This window comes from Panulirus ornatus, chromosome 43 (genome assembly GCF_036320965.1).
Source record: "Panulirus ornatus isolate Po-2019 chromosome 43, ASM3632096v1, whole genome shotgun sequence".
Taxonomy (NCBI): domain Eukaryota; kingdom Metazoa; phylum Arthropoda; class Malacostraca; order Decapoda; family Palinuridae; genus Panulirus; species Panulirus ornatus.
In genome coordinates, this window is record NC_092266.1 from 12,847,920 (window position 1) to 12,863,854 (window position 15,935).

At 41.0% G+C, this 15,935-nt stretch overlaps 1 protein-coding gene across 2 annotated transcripts in view; it reads left to right on the forward strand.

Annotated features, from left to right (window-relative positions):
- Positions 1-15,935, forward strand: part of Lsm12a (LSM12 homolog a) — a 70,807-nt gene that overhangs the window by 42,050 nt on the left and 12,822 nt on the right. Inside the window, exons 4-5 of one of the 2 annotated variants that reach the window (XM_071686975.1) lie at positions 4,987-5,131; positions 9,675-10,662. In XM_071686975.1, the coding sequence (XP_071543076.1) occupies positions 4,987-5,131; positions 9,675-9,800 (271 nt within the window). In that variant the 3' untranslated portion in view covers positions 9,801-10,662. Of the gene's footprint in view, positions 1-4,986; positions 5,132-9,674; positions 10,663-15,935 lie in introns of those variants that run through there. The other variant, XM_071686976.1, reaches the window with a different exon arrangement.

The following is a 15,935-nucleotide window of genomic DNA, read 5'->3' on the forward strand; positions in this document are numbered from 1 at the left end:
AGAGAAGTGGGATACCAAATTGGAGGTGGAAGGATGGAGTGAAAAAGACTTTGAGCGATCGGGGCCAGAACTTATATGAGGGTGAGAGGCATGTAAGGAATAGAGTGAATTGGAACGATGTGGTGTTCCAGGGTTGATGTGCTGCCAATGGACTGAACCAGGGCATGTGAAACATCTGGAGTAAACCATAGAAAGATGTGTGGTGCCTGGATGTGGATAGGGAGCTGTGGTTTCACTTCATTACACATGACAGCTAGAGACTTAGTGTGAATGTATGTGGCTTTTTTTTTTGTCTGTTTTCCTGGTGCTACCTCACTGAAGCGGGGGGGTAGCGATGCTATTTCCCTGTGGGTCGGGGTAGCACCAAGAATGGATGAAGGCAAGCAAGTATGAATATGTACACGTGTATATATGTCTGTGTATGTATATGTTAATATGTATATGTATGTATATGTGTGTGTATGGGCATTTATGTAAAATATAGATATGTATTATCCCTGGGGATAGAGGAGAAAGAATACTTCCCACATATTCCCTGCATGTCGTAGAAGGCGACTAAAAGGGGAGGGAGCGGGGGGCTGGAAATCCTCCCCTCTCGTTTTTTTTAATTTTCCAAAAGAAGGAACAGAGAAGGGGGCCAGGTGAGGATATTCCATCAAAGGCCCAGTCCTCTGTTCTTAACGCTACCTCACTAACACAGGAAATGGTGAATAGTTTGAAAGAAAAGAAAATAGATATGTGTATATGAGTGGATGGGCTGTTCTCCATGTGTTTCCTGGCAGTACCTTGCTGATTTGGGAAATGGTGATCAAGTATACTAAAGATAAAAAAGATAATGATATACAGTTTTACATTTTTAAATATTTTTTCTGTCTATTTGTATCTTTTGACACCTGTTCCCTATGGGAATTCCTTCAAGTGCATGGATACGGGAAAAGTCTCCATTACTGGTGAACTCCAGTGCTGCTTCTTAGTAGTGCCTCACCCATTAATAGGCCACTGGCAGAGGACAACTCTAGTGCAGTGTGAATTTTCAGAGGCCCTTACCTGATGTTTTACTGACTATTTTTACCTAATGTGTGTACCTAAGGTTCCTGCCTATTGTTCCAACGTACTACCTCTACCTAATGCTCCCTCTTAATGGTCCTACCTACTACATCTATTGAATGCTCTTATTTGATGTTTCTATCTACTCTTCCCATCTCTTGCTCCTACCATTTTGCCAAAAGGGAGGGCTAGTACATAGCACTCACCACAGGAAAATCTAGTTACAAAGAATGAGTTGTATGAGTAAAGTGTTGTCAAGTGTTATGTGTGACAAGGAGAGATCGTAGTTTGTGGACATAATGCCAGCAGTCCATATGTGGATGAGGCAGAAAGAAAAGACTACATTTTAGATCAAAGGAGTGCATCTTGACAACCACTGAAGTGCTGGCTCATGACATTTTTAGATGTTTTTTATGGTAAAAGGGCTGAAAATTAATGTCTAGTGTTTTACAAAATCTACAGAAGTTAGTAGAGTAGAATACAATATGGAGTCAAAGCATCATAACAGATTTCAGTACATATTCAATTTCATATGCTTTTTAGATTTAGGCTTCTACTGTGGTATTGGTCAGAACCATACTTTTCAAGCTTATATGATGAATAATGCATTATTATTTTGTTTATAACATCATTTAGCAAACTGTGAGCTCCATAGCAAATGATAAGAATAACATTCCAAGAAACAGAAGTTTTGATTTCCACAACCCCATTTTTCATTAGCTTAGATAAATCACTATCTTGTTTTTCTGCTTGAATAACCAGTGCCATAGTATTTCTTTGTTAAAAGCATTGTTTACCCAGGAAATCACATTTGAAGGCCTTAGTAGTATAGCAGAATTCTGGGAAAATTCAAATGGTACTCTACATGAAACAAGGACTTTTTTTTTGAGGGGGGGTATCATGGAGCCCAGAATCTATGATAGCACCATGGCCTAAGATGTGTTTCTCAAGCACATGTTAAACCCACCCCATGTTTTCTGAAAGTGATGTCAAGAGATGAAATGTGCAAGACAGGGGAAAGGTGTAAACAAGTGCAGTGTATGGTCAGTCAAAAGGAATGCTGACAATTTAACCTCATTGAAACAGTCAGGCTCACTCTCAGCTAAATCAACTTGTAACTCACTTCTTAACGTTACATGATGCTGTCACTACTGCACTTACTAATGAATCGTACAACTCACCACCACCCTCTCCTCATACCAACCCATAGTGCTGTCCACTTACCATACAATATATACTCTTACTGAAAGCTACATTCTGTATTTGTGACATGCTCTCATACTTTCATTAGTTTTACATGCTTTTAGATATATAAATTTTCAATGTTTTGTCATCTCAAAATGCCCAGAACTGGTAGTGCTGGGGCTTGGAAGGGAATCTGGTACTTAATTTCCACATTACTCTAGCAACCCATCTTCTCTTTGATCAGTTTTGCTCTAAATATCCTTTCCTGGAAATTCTTCCACAATTAATATTAATGGAAGCCAACACTAGACTGTTGGTTTTCGCATTACATCCTAATCATTATCAAGGAGTTCTTAAGCTAAAGTTGGGATTGATTTTCTTATTTGATATATACGGTCCATATTTCACTTGACTCCAATCTTCAGAATTGGTTTTTGAGTGGCTGAGTGTTTTTAGGTAGGTATTAGTTGGTACGCAGCCACCAAATAGGGAGATATATTACCACTACTACCCGCCTGGGTATTGAGAAGGGTTAGTGATGTCTGCTAAGTGAGCTACCACTTCAGTAGTTGGCAAGTTGTATTCCACTGACCCAGGTAGCTGTCTTTTTTTTCTGCTTCACCCACAAATGGACTGCTGGCATTCTGTTCACAGACATACAGCCTCTCCTTGTCACATTTAACACATGACAACGCTTAACTCACACAACTTATTCTTCATAAATCTACATAACTCCTCGATCATGTGATGCCATTTTGAATCATAAGGATTGCAAAATTATTTGATAGATTTAGTTACAATTCATGTGTACGTGTAGGAAGAGAGGAAAGTGATTGGTTCTCAGTGAATGTAGGTTTGCGGCAGGGGTGTGTGATGTCTCCATGGTTGTTTAATTTGTTTATGGATGGGGTTGTTAGGGAGGTAAATGCAAGAGTCCTGGAAAGAGGGGCAAGTATGAAGTCTGTTGGGGATGAGAGAGCTTGGGAAGTGAGTCAGTTGTTGTTCGCTGATGATACAGCGCTGGTGGCTGATTCATGTGAGAAACTGCAGAAGCTGGTGACTGAGTTTGGAAAAGTGTGTGGAAGAAGAAAGTTAAGAGTAAATGTGAATAAGAGCAAGGTTATTAGGTACAGTAGGGTTGAGGGTCAAGTCAATTGGGAGGTGAGTTTGAATGGAAAAAAACTGGAGGAAGTGAAGTGTTTTAGATATCTGGGAGTGGATCTGGCAGCGGATGGAACCATGGAAGCGGAAGTGGATCATAGGGTGGGGGAGGGGGCGAAAATCCTGGGGGCCTTGAAGAATGTGTGGAAGTCGAGAACATTATCTCGGAAAGCAAAAATGGGTATGTTTGAAGGAATAGTGGTTCCAACAATGTTGTATGGTTGCGAGGCGTGGGCTATGGATAGAGTTGTGCGCAGGAGGATGGATGTGCTGGAAATGAGATGTTTGAGGACAATGTGTGGTGTGAGGTGGTTTGATCGAGTGAGTAACGTAAGGGTAAGAGAGATGTGTGGAAATTAAAAGAGCGTGGTTGAGAGAGCAGAAGAGGGTGTTTTGAAGTGGTTTGGGCACATGGAGAGGATGAGTGAGGAAAGATTGACCAAGAGGATATATGTGTCGGAGGTGGAGGGAACGAGGAGAAGAGGGAGACCAAACTGGAGGTGGAAAGATGGAGTGAAAAAGATTTTGTGTGATCGGGGCCTGAACATGCAGGAGGGTGAAAGGAGGGCAAGGAATAGAGTGAATTGGAGCGATGTGGTATACCGGGGTTGACGTGCTGTCAGTGGATTGAAGCAGGGCATGTGAAGCGTCTGGGGTAAACCATGGAAAGCTGTGTAGTTATGTATATTTGCGTGTGTGGACGTATGTATATACATGTGTATGGGGGGGGGTTGGGCCATTTCTTTCGTCTGTTTCCTTGCGCTACCTCGCAAACGCGGGAGACAGTGACAAAGTATAATAATAATAATGATAGTTACAATTCTCTCTATACATCCTGACTAAATGGTAGCTTGAGGCAGACTAAGACCAAAACAAAGTGAGTATACCCCACACTACCATAAATAAGTGCGATATGAAATGTGCATGGTGTGCATTTAAGATTTTATTTTTTCTTATTTTTTGAATTATTATTAACTAATGTATCATTAATTGCCCGGTCCGTTAAATTTGAAATCCATTAAATCAGCTTTCGTTAAATCGAGAGTTTACTGTATTGAGTAGAAGTAGTAGGTTGGAACATCATGCAGGAACATTAGGTTGAAGTTGTTGGTAGGAATATAAGCTAGGAGCCTCTGGAAACATTGTGCCAGAGTTTCCCTCTGTCATTGGCCTGTTAAGGGTGTGGTACTAGAGAATAAGAAGCAGCACTAGAGTTCACCAGTTATGAAGATAATTTTATCACAGCCATCCTCCTTGAGGGAGTTCATGGAGGGAATGGGCATCAGAGAGATATAGGTTGACTGATGGACAGATGGGGAGAAAGATAGTTTTTAAACTAGCATACTAAATAGCAACTGAAATCTTTCATTTTGTTGTGAAATTGCCTTTTACATTTATGTGCATGCTTTTCAGTGTAAACTTGCTTATACATTTAGTTTCATGCATATACATGTAACAGTTTTTCCAGTATGGAAATTACACATGTCTGTTCTGTGCTTTTCTCATTCAAAGACCTGAATGTTTATGGTGCATGTTTAAAGTTTATTATGTAATGTTGAATTCTGAGTAGTATTATATGCTTTCAATGTACAGGATAGAGGAGGTGACGTGGGTTGGAGCCAGCATCTTAGTGATGGGTCAAGTGCTCGTCTCACCGCCGTACTTGCCAGAGAATGTCAGAGAACACAAGGAAAGCAAAGAAAATAACACCAAGACACTTAACTACATTAGGAAAATTGTATGTAACTATTCTTATGCATAAATTTTTTGGAACTTAATGTTGTTATAATGGAAGTAGACCAGTTATCCTTGATCCATTAAGTTAGCATTAACTTCAGAAAAGTTGAGAGCTTTTCTTTACCTTTTCTTTGGCCTTATATATACAGTAGCCAAGCTTTTTGTTATCTACTTATTGCTAAGAATCAATAGTATTTTCTACGTAGTTATTTTCCATTATTTTATTGTGATGAAAGCAAAAGAACAAATGGGAGCATTTTTGGAGTAGGCTAATGGGGAAGTAGTAACAAGCAGAGATGAAGTGAAAGGGAGATGGAATGAGTATTTTAAAGGAGTGTTTGAATATATTTGACAATAGGATGGGAGATGTGTAGTATTTTAGATATGGAGGTAACCAGAGAGAGGAGTCATGGTTAGTGGTTTGGTGGATAAATAGGCAGGTAAAGCCTGGCATGAGATGAAGTGTGACAAAGCAGGTGGGGTGGATTAGATTGCAGTTATTTCATAAGTTGAGGTAAGATTTTCATTTTTGCAGGGAAATAATACAAATGACTGGGAGATATATAAAAGAAAGAGGCAGGAGGTCAAGAAAAAGGTGCAAGAGGTGAAAAAGAGGGCAAATGAGAGTTGGAGTGAGAGAGTATCATTAAATTTTAGGGAGAATAAAAAGATGTTTTGGAAGAAGGTAAATAAAGTGCGTAAGACAAGGGAACAAATGGGAACATCAGTGAAGGGGGCTAATGGGGAGGTGATAACAAGTAGTGGTGATGTGATAAGGAGATGGAGTGATTATTTTGAAGGTTTGTTGAATGTGTTTGATGATAGAGTGGCAGATATAGGGTGTTTTGGTCGAGGTGGTGTGCAAAGTGAGAGGGTTAGGGAAAATGATTTGGTAAACAGAGAAGAGGTATAAAAGCTTTGTGGAAGATGAAAGTTGGCAAGACAGTGGGCTTGGATGGTATTGCAGTGGAATTTGAGGTGCCTGAGGATTGGTGGAATGCTTGCATAGTGCCATTGTACGAAGGCAAAGGGGATAAAAGTGAGTGCTCAAATTACAGAGGTATAAGTTTGTTGAGTATTCCTGGTAAATTATATGGGAGGGTATTGATTGAGAGGGTGAAGGCATGTACAGAGCATCAGATTGGGGAAGAGCAGTGTGGTTTCAGAAGTGGTAAAGGATGTGTGGATCAGGTTTTTGCTTTGAAGAATGTATGTGAGAAATACTTAGAAAAGCAAATGGATTTGTATGTAGCATTTATAGATCTGGAGAAGGCATATGATAGAGTTGGTAGAGATGCTCTGTGGAAGGTATTAAGAATATATGGTGTGGGAGGCAAGTTGTCAGAAGCAGTGAAAAGTTTTTATTGAGGATGTAAGGCATGTGTGTGTGTAGGGATAGAGAAAAGTGATTGGTTTTCAGTGAATGTAGGTTTGCGGCAGGGGTGTGTGATGTCTCCATAGTTGTTTAATATGTTTATGGATGGGGTTGTTAGGGAGGTGAATGCAAGAGTTTTGGAAAGAGGGGCAAGTATGCAGTCTGTTGTGGATGAGAGAGCTTGGGAAGTGAGACAGTTGTTGTTCGCTAATGATACAGCGCTGGTGGTTGATTCGTGTGAGAAACTGCAGAAGCTTGTGACTGAGTTTGGTAAAGTGTGTGAAAGAAGAAAGCTGAGAGTGAATGTGAATAAGAGCAAGGTAATTAGGTACAGTAGGGTTGAGGGACAAGTCAACTGGGAGGTAAGTTTGAATGGAGAAAAACTGGAGGAAGTGAAGTGTTTTAGATATCCTGGAGTGGATTTGGCAGTGGATGGGACCATGGAAGTGGAAGTGAATCATAGGGTGGGGGAGGGGGTGAAAGTTCTGGGAGCGTTGAAGAATGTGTGGAAGTCAAGAACATTATCTCGGAAAGCAAAAATGGGTATGTTTGAAGGAATAGTGGTTCCAACAATGTTATATGGTTGCGAGGCATAGGTTGTGGATAGAGTTGTGTAGAGGAGGGTGGATGTGCTGGAAATGAGATGTTTGAGGACAATATGTGGTGTGAGGTGGTTTGATCGAGTAAATAATGTAAGGGTAAGAGAGATGTGTGGTAATAAAAAGTGTGTGGTTGAGAGAGGAGAAGAGGGTGTTTTGAAATAGTTTGGTCACATGGAGAGAATGAGTGAGGAAAGATTGAGCAAGAGGATATATGTGTCAAAGGTGGAGGGAACGAGGAGAAGTGGGAGACCAAATTGGAGGTGGAAAGATGGAGTGAAAAAGATTTTGAGTGATCGGGGCCTGAACATGCAGTAGGGTGAAAGGTGTGCAAGGAATAGAGTGAATTGGAATGATGTGGTATACTGGGGTCGATGTGCTGTCAGTGGATTGAACCAGGGCATGTGAAGCGTCTGGGGTAAACCATGGAAAGTTGTGTGGGGCCTGGATGTGGAAAGGGAGCTGTGGTTTCGGTGCATTATTACATGACAGCTAGAGACTGATTGTGAACAAATGTGGCCTTTGTTGTCTTTTCCTAGTGCTACATAGTGCACATGAGGGGGGAGGGGGTTGTTATTTCATGTGTGGCGGGGTGGCGATGGGAATTGAATAAAGGCAGACAGTATGAATTATGTACGTGTGTATATATGTATATGTCTGTGTGTGTATATATATGTATACGTTGAGATGTATAGGTATGTATATGTGTGTGTGTGGATGTGTAAGTATATACATGTGTATGTGGGTGGGTTGGGCCATTCTTTCATCTGTTTCCTTGCGCTACCTCGCTATCGCGGGAGACAGCGACAAAGCAAAATAAATAAATAAATAAATATAGTTCATGATGAGGTTCTGTGGATTGGTAAAATGCTTGTATAGTGCTACTGTAGAATGGCAAAGGGGACAAAAGTGAATATTTAAATTAGAGAAGTTTATTTTTTTGAGTGTATATGTTAAGTTGTTTGAAGGAGTGATGATTGAGATAGGAGAAAGTTGAGAATGAATGTGAATAAAAGCAAGATAATTAGGCTTTGCAGTGGAAAGAGACCGTCTAGTTTGAGTGTTAGTTTGAATGGTCAGGCCCCGGAGGAAGTAGTGTTGTAAGTACTTTTGGAGTGGACATGGCAGCCTATGGGACCATGGAAGCTGAGGTAAGCTGTGGAGTGGGTCAGGGGGCTAAGGTCCATTGCACATTGAGGAGTGCATGGAAAGAGAAGTCACTGCATGAGAGAACAAAGATGAGTATGTTTGATGGTATAGTAAATCTGATGATGATGTATGGATGCAAGGAGTGGACTATAGATGATAAAGAGAATGATGAAAGGTATCAGGTGAAGGTGGGTCTATAGCAGGGATGTGTGATGTCACCATGGCTTTTTCATGTTTATGGGTGGGTTGGGGAGGGAGGTGAATATGATGGTCTTGGAGAGAGAGGCTGGTCTGCAGTCTGTTAGGGGTTGGGGCAGTTGTTGAGAGGTAAGTCACTTATTGTCTGCTGGTGACATGGCACTGATAGCAGGTTCAAGTTAGAAATTGTAGAAGCTAGTTCTTGAGTTTAAGAGAGTTTGTGAAAGAGAATTCAGAGTAAATGTGAATAAAAGCAACATGATTAGGCTTTGCAGTGGAGAGACAGTCTAGTTGGAGTGTTAGTTTGAATGGAGAGAACCTGGAGGAAGTAGTGTTGTAGATACTTTTGGAGTGGACATGGCAGCCAATGGGACCATGGAAGCTGAAGCTGTGGGGTGGGTGAGGGGGCTAAGGTCCTGAGTACATTGAGGAGTGTGTGGAAAGAGAAGTCACTGCCTGAGAGCAAAAATGAGTATTTTTTATGGTATATTATAGCTGATGATGATATATGGAAGCAAGGAGTGGGCTATAGATAATAAAGTATGGAAGAGGAAGTATGCTTTGAAAATGCATGGGACAGAGCTGGACAATGGTTTTGTCAGTTGGGCACACTAATGGAACTGTGCCAACCTAATAAAATGGATTAATCACTTAAAGTTTAGAACAGGATGGTGAGTTATGATGTAAAGGTCTTTTCAGCATTTTCATGTAGGATGGAGCTATAGAAGCAGTAAGAAAGGCAGTAGACATCTTTTTTGATGAATACTTGTCAGTGTCCAAATTGGAGTATGTTAAACTTGCTTTCTCATGTCAAATTGTGTATGATGAAGACATAACTACCAACACTGTGGATTTGCAGTAGGATCACCTCTTGAGTACAGTCATGGCATGCCTTCACATGGAAACTCAAGAAAATATTTTTAGCAGGATCATGGGTAGAAGTATTTCAAGGTTCTGTTATGAGGTCAGTGTGTTTGTTATAACACCAAATAAGCCTACAAGACAAACCCATACAGCTGCATTAGGTTAATGATAATATTCAGTTTAAAACTGAAGAAGAGGATAATGGGAAACTTCTGTTCCCTGATAAGGTGATGTGGAAGACTGTTCTGAGCCCAAGATTCTTGGTGTATAGGAATACCAATAGGGATTATTTTATCCACTTCCTTTGTAGTCCACAGCAATAGGGTAAAGTCAGTTTTCGTTATATTCTTCTTTCTCAGGGTCTTAAGGACATGCAACAAAGAGGATTCAGGGAAGGAGATGAGTTTTGTGATAAAAGCATTTCTGAAGCTATGCTACCCCAAGGATTACCTCCTTATAACTTCATAACAAAGCCAGGAGAATAAGGGAGAGAAAAATGCGGAATTATGAATGGGAAAATAATTAAATATAATTTCATAAGAAACAGGTTCTTAGGATGCCAAACTCACAAGAGACACAAGTCTTGGACAGTTTCTTGAAAGGGGACAGGGTGAACTTTGCTGCATCATCTGAAAGAAACATTGGGTATTTTTCAAGATGGAAATGACATAGGTAAGACTTTACTGCTGATACAACAACCTTGATTTATAGAATGCCAACAAACCTGTTTTAATGAAATAAAACACGGGTAAGAAAGAGAGTTAGGGGTGAGAGAGTATCAATAAATTTTAGGGAGAATAAAAAGATGTTCTGGAAGGAGGTAAATAAAGTGCATAAGACAAGGGAGCAAAAGGGAACTTCAGTGAAGGGCGCAAATGGGGAGGTGATAACAAGTAGTGGTGATGTGAGAAGGAGATGGAGTGAGTATTTTGAAGGTTTGTTGAATGTGTTTGATGATAGAGTGGCAGATATAGGGTGTTTTGGTCGAGGTGGTGTGCAAAGTGAGAGGGTTAGGGAAAATGATTTGGTAAACAGAGAAGAGGTAGTAAAAGCTTTGTGGAAGATGAAAGCCGGCAAGGCAGCAGGTTTGGATGGTATTGCAATGGCATTTATTAAAAAAGGGGGTGACTGTATTGTTGACTGGTTGGTAAGGTTATTTAATGTATGTATGACTCATGGTGAGGTGCCTGAGGATTGGCGGAATGCATGCATAGTGCAGTTGTACAATGGCAAAGGGGATAAGAGTGAGTGCTCAAATTACAGAGGTATAAGTTTGTTGAGTATTCCTGGTAAATTATATGGGAGGGTATTGATTGAGAGGGTGAAGGCATGTACAGAGCATCAGATTGGGGAAGAGCAGTGTGGTTTCAGAAGTGGTAGAGGATGTGTGGATCAGGTGTTTGCTTTGAAGAATGTATGTGAGAAATACTTAGAAAAGCAAATGGATTTGTATGTAGCATTTATGGATCTGGAGAAGGCATATGATAGAGTTGATAGAGATGCTCTGTGGAAGGTATTAAGAATATATGGTGTGGGAGGCAAGTTGTTAGAAGCAGTGAAAAGTTTTTATCGAGGATGTAAGGCATGTGTACGTGTAGGAAGAGAGGAAAGTGATTGGTTCTCAGTGAATGTAGGTTTGCGGCAGGGGTGTGTGATGTCTCCATGGTTGTTTAATTTGTTTATGGATGGGGTTTTTAGGGAGGTGAATGCAAGAGTTTTGGAAAGAGGGGCAAGTATGAAGTCTGTTGTGGATGAGAGAGCTTGGGAAGTGAGTCAGTTGTTGTTCACTGATGATACAGCGCTGGTGGCTGATTCATGTGAGAAACTGCAGAAGCTGGTGACTGAGTTTGGTAAAGTGTGTGAAAGAAGAAAGTTAAGAGTAAATGTGAATAAGAGCAAGGTTATTAGGTACTGTAGGGTTGAGGGTCAAGTCAATTGGGAGGTAAGTTTGAATGGAGAAAAACTGGAGGAAGTAAAGTGTTTTAGATATCTGGGAGTGGATCTGGCAGCGGATGGAACCATGGAAGCGGAAGTGAACCATAGGATGGGGGAGGGGGCGAAAATCCTGGGAGCCTTGAAGAATGTGTGGAAGTCGAGAACATTATCTCGGAAAGCAAAAATGGGTATGTTTGAAGGAATAGTGGTTCCAACAATGTTGTATGGTTGCAAGGGGTGGGCTATGGATAGAGTTGTGCGCAGGAGGGTGGATGTGCTGGAAATGAGATGTTTGAGGACAATGTGTGGTGTGAGGTGGTTTGATCGAGTAAGTAATGTAAGGGTAAGAGAGATGTGTGGAAATAAAAAGAGCGTGGTTGAGAGAGCAGAAGAGGGTGTTTTGAAATGGTTTGGGCACATGGAGAGAATGAGTGAGGAAAGATTGACCAAGAGGGTATATGCGTCAGAGGTGGAGGGAACGAAGAGAAGTGGGAGACCAAATTAGAGGTGGAAAGATGGAGTGAAAAAGATTTTGAGTGATTGGGGCCTGAACATGCAGGAGGGTGAAAGGCGGGCAAGGAATAGAGTGAATTGGATCGATGTGGTATACCAGGGTTGACGTGCTGTCAGTGGATTGAATCAGGGCATGTGAAGCGTCTGGGGTAAACCATGGAAAGTTGTGTGGGGCCTGGATGTGGAAAGGGAGCTGTGGTTTCGGGCATTCTTGTATGACACATGAGGGGGGAGGGGGATGGTATTCCATGTGTGGCGAGGTGGCGATGGGAATGAATAGGGGCAGGCAGTGTGAATTGTGTGCATGGGTATATATGTATGTGTCTGTGTGTGTATATATATGTGTACATTGAGATGTATAGGTATGTATATTTGCGTGTGTGGGCGTGTGTGTGTGTACATTGTGTATTGGGGTGGGTTGTGCCATTTCTTTCGTCTGTTTCCTTGCGCTACCTCGCAAACGCGGGAGACAGCGACAAAGCAAATAAAAAAATAAGAAAGAGGAGTGAAGGAACACAAAGGAATGCTCTCATGATACATGTGGATGAGAAGGGCACTTATCCAAGTGGGATGGAAATGTGTTGTATTGTGTGCTAGAGTGGAGTTCAAGAAAGGCTCTAGAAGCAGCACTTATACATGTGAATGATTCCACAAATACTAGGTTGGGCTGTGCTAGTTAGGCAGAGATTCCTAGTCATATTGCAGTACATAAGTGGTTGTTGAGGAGAAGGGGAGGGCTAGTGAACCAGTCCAATCTATTTGGAGATGAGAACCAAACAGACAGGTTGTCAGCTGGATGAGGAACAATGCGAGTATATGATCTTGATGTTTCCATGATGAATCGTCCTACTTGAGGAAGACCTTGTCTTGGAAATCTAGAATAAAGTCTCTGCTCCAACCTCATGCCTCTCCATCACTTCATTGTCTCCACATTTCTATGTATGTACATATTCACTATCAACACCATGCCTTGTATGAAGCAAGAGTGTTTAGAAAGATAGAGTTTTTTGATGTAGGCAAACAAACAAATTCTTCAGTATTCTTTCCATTCTTGCCAACCAATCTCTCTTATGCTGAATTTTAATGTGAAAGTTGTAATATTTCTTATGATAATGATATTTAATTCTAAATTCTGTTTACCATGTAGAAACACTATTTCCACATCTTTCTTTTGTATTACAAGCTGTCATATGCATAATTCAGTTTTGCACGAGAACTCTTTTAGCACTGTACCAGGCCAACGCTGTGGTGATGATATAACATTTTGTGTATTTTCTTTTACTTTTTTTACAGTTTGTGGTGGAATTTCTAAGGGCTAATGTATTCTCTTCATCTCTTACTTAAATCATTCTTGTCACAACCATTTTTCTAGATTTATGCAGTGCACCCTTGCTTCTTACACATATGTCTTTTTTTGCACACATTTACCTCCTTCCCAAATTACTAGTTATTACGTACAGATTTTCATATACCCTCCTCCCAGGGTATTCACTTCTGCTTCCTTGGTTCCATCTGCTGCTAAGTCCATTCCCAGATATATAAAACACTTCACTTTCTCCAGTTATACCCCATTCAGACGTACTTCCCAGTTAACTTGCCCCTCAACCTAATGAACCTAATAACCTTGCTCTTATTCACAATTACTCTCAACTTTCTCCTTTCACACACTTTACCAAACTCAGTTACCGACCTCTGCAGTTTCTCATCCGAATCAGCCACCAATGCTGTATCATTAGTGAATAACAACTGACTTTTTCCAAGCCCTCTCATTCACAACAGACTGCATACTTCCCCCTCTCTCCAAAACTCTTGCATTCACCTCCCTAACCACCCCATCTATAAACAGATTAAACAGCCATGGAAACATTATGCACCCCTGCCACAAGCCAACATTCAATGGGAGCCAGTCACTTTCCTCTCTTCCTACTTGTACACATGCCTTACATCCTTGGCAAAAACTTTTCATTGCTTTTAGCAACTTACCCCCCACACCTCATACTCTTACAATCTTCCACAAAGCATCTCTATCAACCCTATCATATGCCTTCTCCAGATCCATAAATGCTACATACACATCCATCTGTTTTTTTAAGTATTTCTCACATACATTCTTCAAAGCAAACACCTGATCCACTTATCCTCTACCACTTCTGAAACCACAGTCACGTACAAAAGTTCCCATCAAGGCTGGGTCTAAACTGGAATGTAGAGAGGATTATGTAAGGGGAAGAAGAAGAGACAAAGGAAAGTATTCACTAATTTTGGAGGAACAGAGTATATCATCCTTTAAAACATGCCAGATCATAGTTATTGGGAGAGATATGAGAAGGGAGAGAGTTCCAAAGCCATGAGGTGTAGGGAAAGAAATGGTTATCAGAATGGCCCACCCGAGAGTTGCCAATGGCCACACAGTAATCCTGTGATGCTGCAGCTTCCTGAGTATTGTGTGGTCTAGCTAGTGGTGAAGATACACAGCACACAAGCATCCAGGTCTCTGGAGCAAAACCCAAAGTAATACTTATAGGAGAGGGAAAGTGAGCCAACATTGCAGCTTAAGGCAAGAGGGTCATGTTTGGAAGTTACCCTTGAAGAGTTTATAAGTCGGACTGCTTGTGACTTGAGGATGTAGAGCTAGAACCACCCCAGATGTGTAAGCAGCACTCCATACAAGGACAAGTCAATCCTTTGTATAAATGGAGTAAATGTTCAGAAGAAAAGAAGTTTCAACATCCAAACAGATGTGTGAGCAGCACTCCATACAAGGAAAAGTCAATCCTTTGTTTAAATGGAGCAAATGTTCAGAAGAAAAGAAGTTTCGACATCCAAACAGGACACCTAATTTCTTAGAGGGAGACTTAGCTATTCCTGTGATGTGGGGTTTCCATGAAAGAGTGGATGGTATACCAATACTAAGTATTTTCATTGAATCAAGAGGTGGAATTACAGAACTGTCAAAGGAGGAATGAGAGTTGTGAGGAGTTTTTGACAGAGAAATGGGTAGAAACTGGGTCTTGTAGGCATTAAACTTAACAAGATTTCATCTCCCCTACTGAGATGTCTCATCCAAGTCTGAGTTAATTGAGGAAGCTGTGTCAAGATGAGATTCAGATCAAGTGAGAGAAGAAGGAGCAAAATTGAAAGATGTGGATAAATGCAGTGTTGGGTCATCGGCATAAGAGTGCATTTGATTATTCTTGGAAGAGAGGAAATTGTTTAAGAAAAGGAGAAAAAGTGTAGGGGCAGGACAGAACCTTGTGGGACACCAGTTTTGATGGAGAAAGGGGGGTAAGGCTGATCCATCAACAACCTTAGAGATAGATTGACTGGAGAGAAAGCTCGATATGAAGGAGCAAAGTGATGCCACGCCCTGTCAGAATCTTTGGATATATCAAGGGTACCTACCTTGACTCCCAAAAATCTTTTAGGGATGATGACCAGACATTAGTAGGATAGGAAAGAATATCACCAGTGGATCTTACCTTACAGAAGCCATATTGGTAATCAGAAAGAAGACTGTGTTTCTCGGTGTCTAAGGATATGAGGGTTGAGGAGGGATTCAAAGACTTTAAAAATGGTTGATGTCAAAGCAGTAGGATGATAGATAGTGGGGTCAGAATGATCACCCTCCTTAGGGATGGGATGTATCAATGCATGCTACCAAGGAAAAGAAAAACTTGTGGTATTTAAACAGAAACAGAACAGACAAGCAAGCTCAGGTGCAAGTTCAGAGGCACACTCTTACACAGGGATGGATACCATCAGAACCATAAGCCTTGCTTGTGTCGTGTCTAGAGAGAGGGGCACTTTTTAGATAGTCCAAAAAGAGATTATGGGGAGGGGCATTGGATTATTGACAGGGGCATCAGGGGATGAAGGAATGTTAGAGACATCCAATATGGAGTTAGAAGAGAAACAAGAACCAAAGAGAGCTGCTTTGTCTACAGGAGAGACAGCTATAGTACTGTTAGAGTGGAAAGTGGAGGAAAGGTATAGCTACAGAAGTTGTTAGAGATGCCTTTAGTTCAGAAAGACCTTTTTATAGATGATGTGGAGAGGTTATCACCCTTCCTTTGAATAAAGGAATGCTTTGCCTCATGGAGTGATAATGGATAGTGTTAAAAGCTTAATGGGAGTCAGAGGAAGAAGAGATTCCAAGACAGGTATACCTGCTT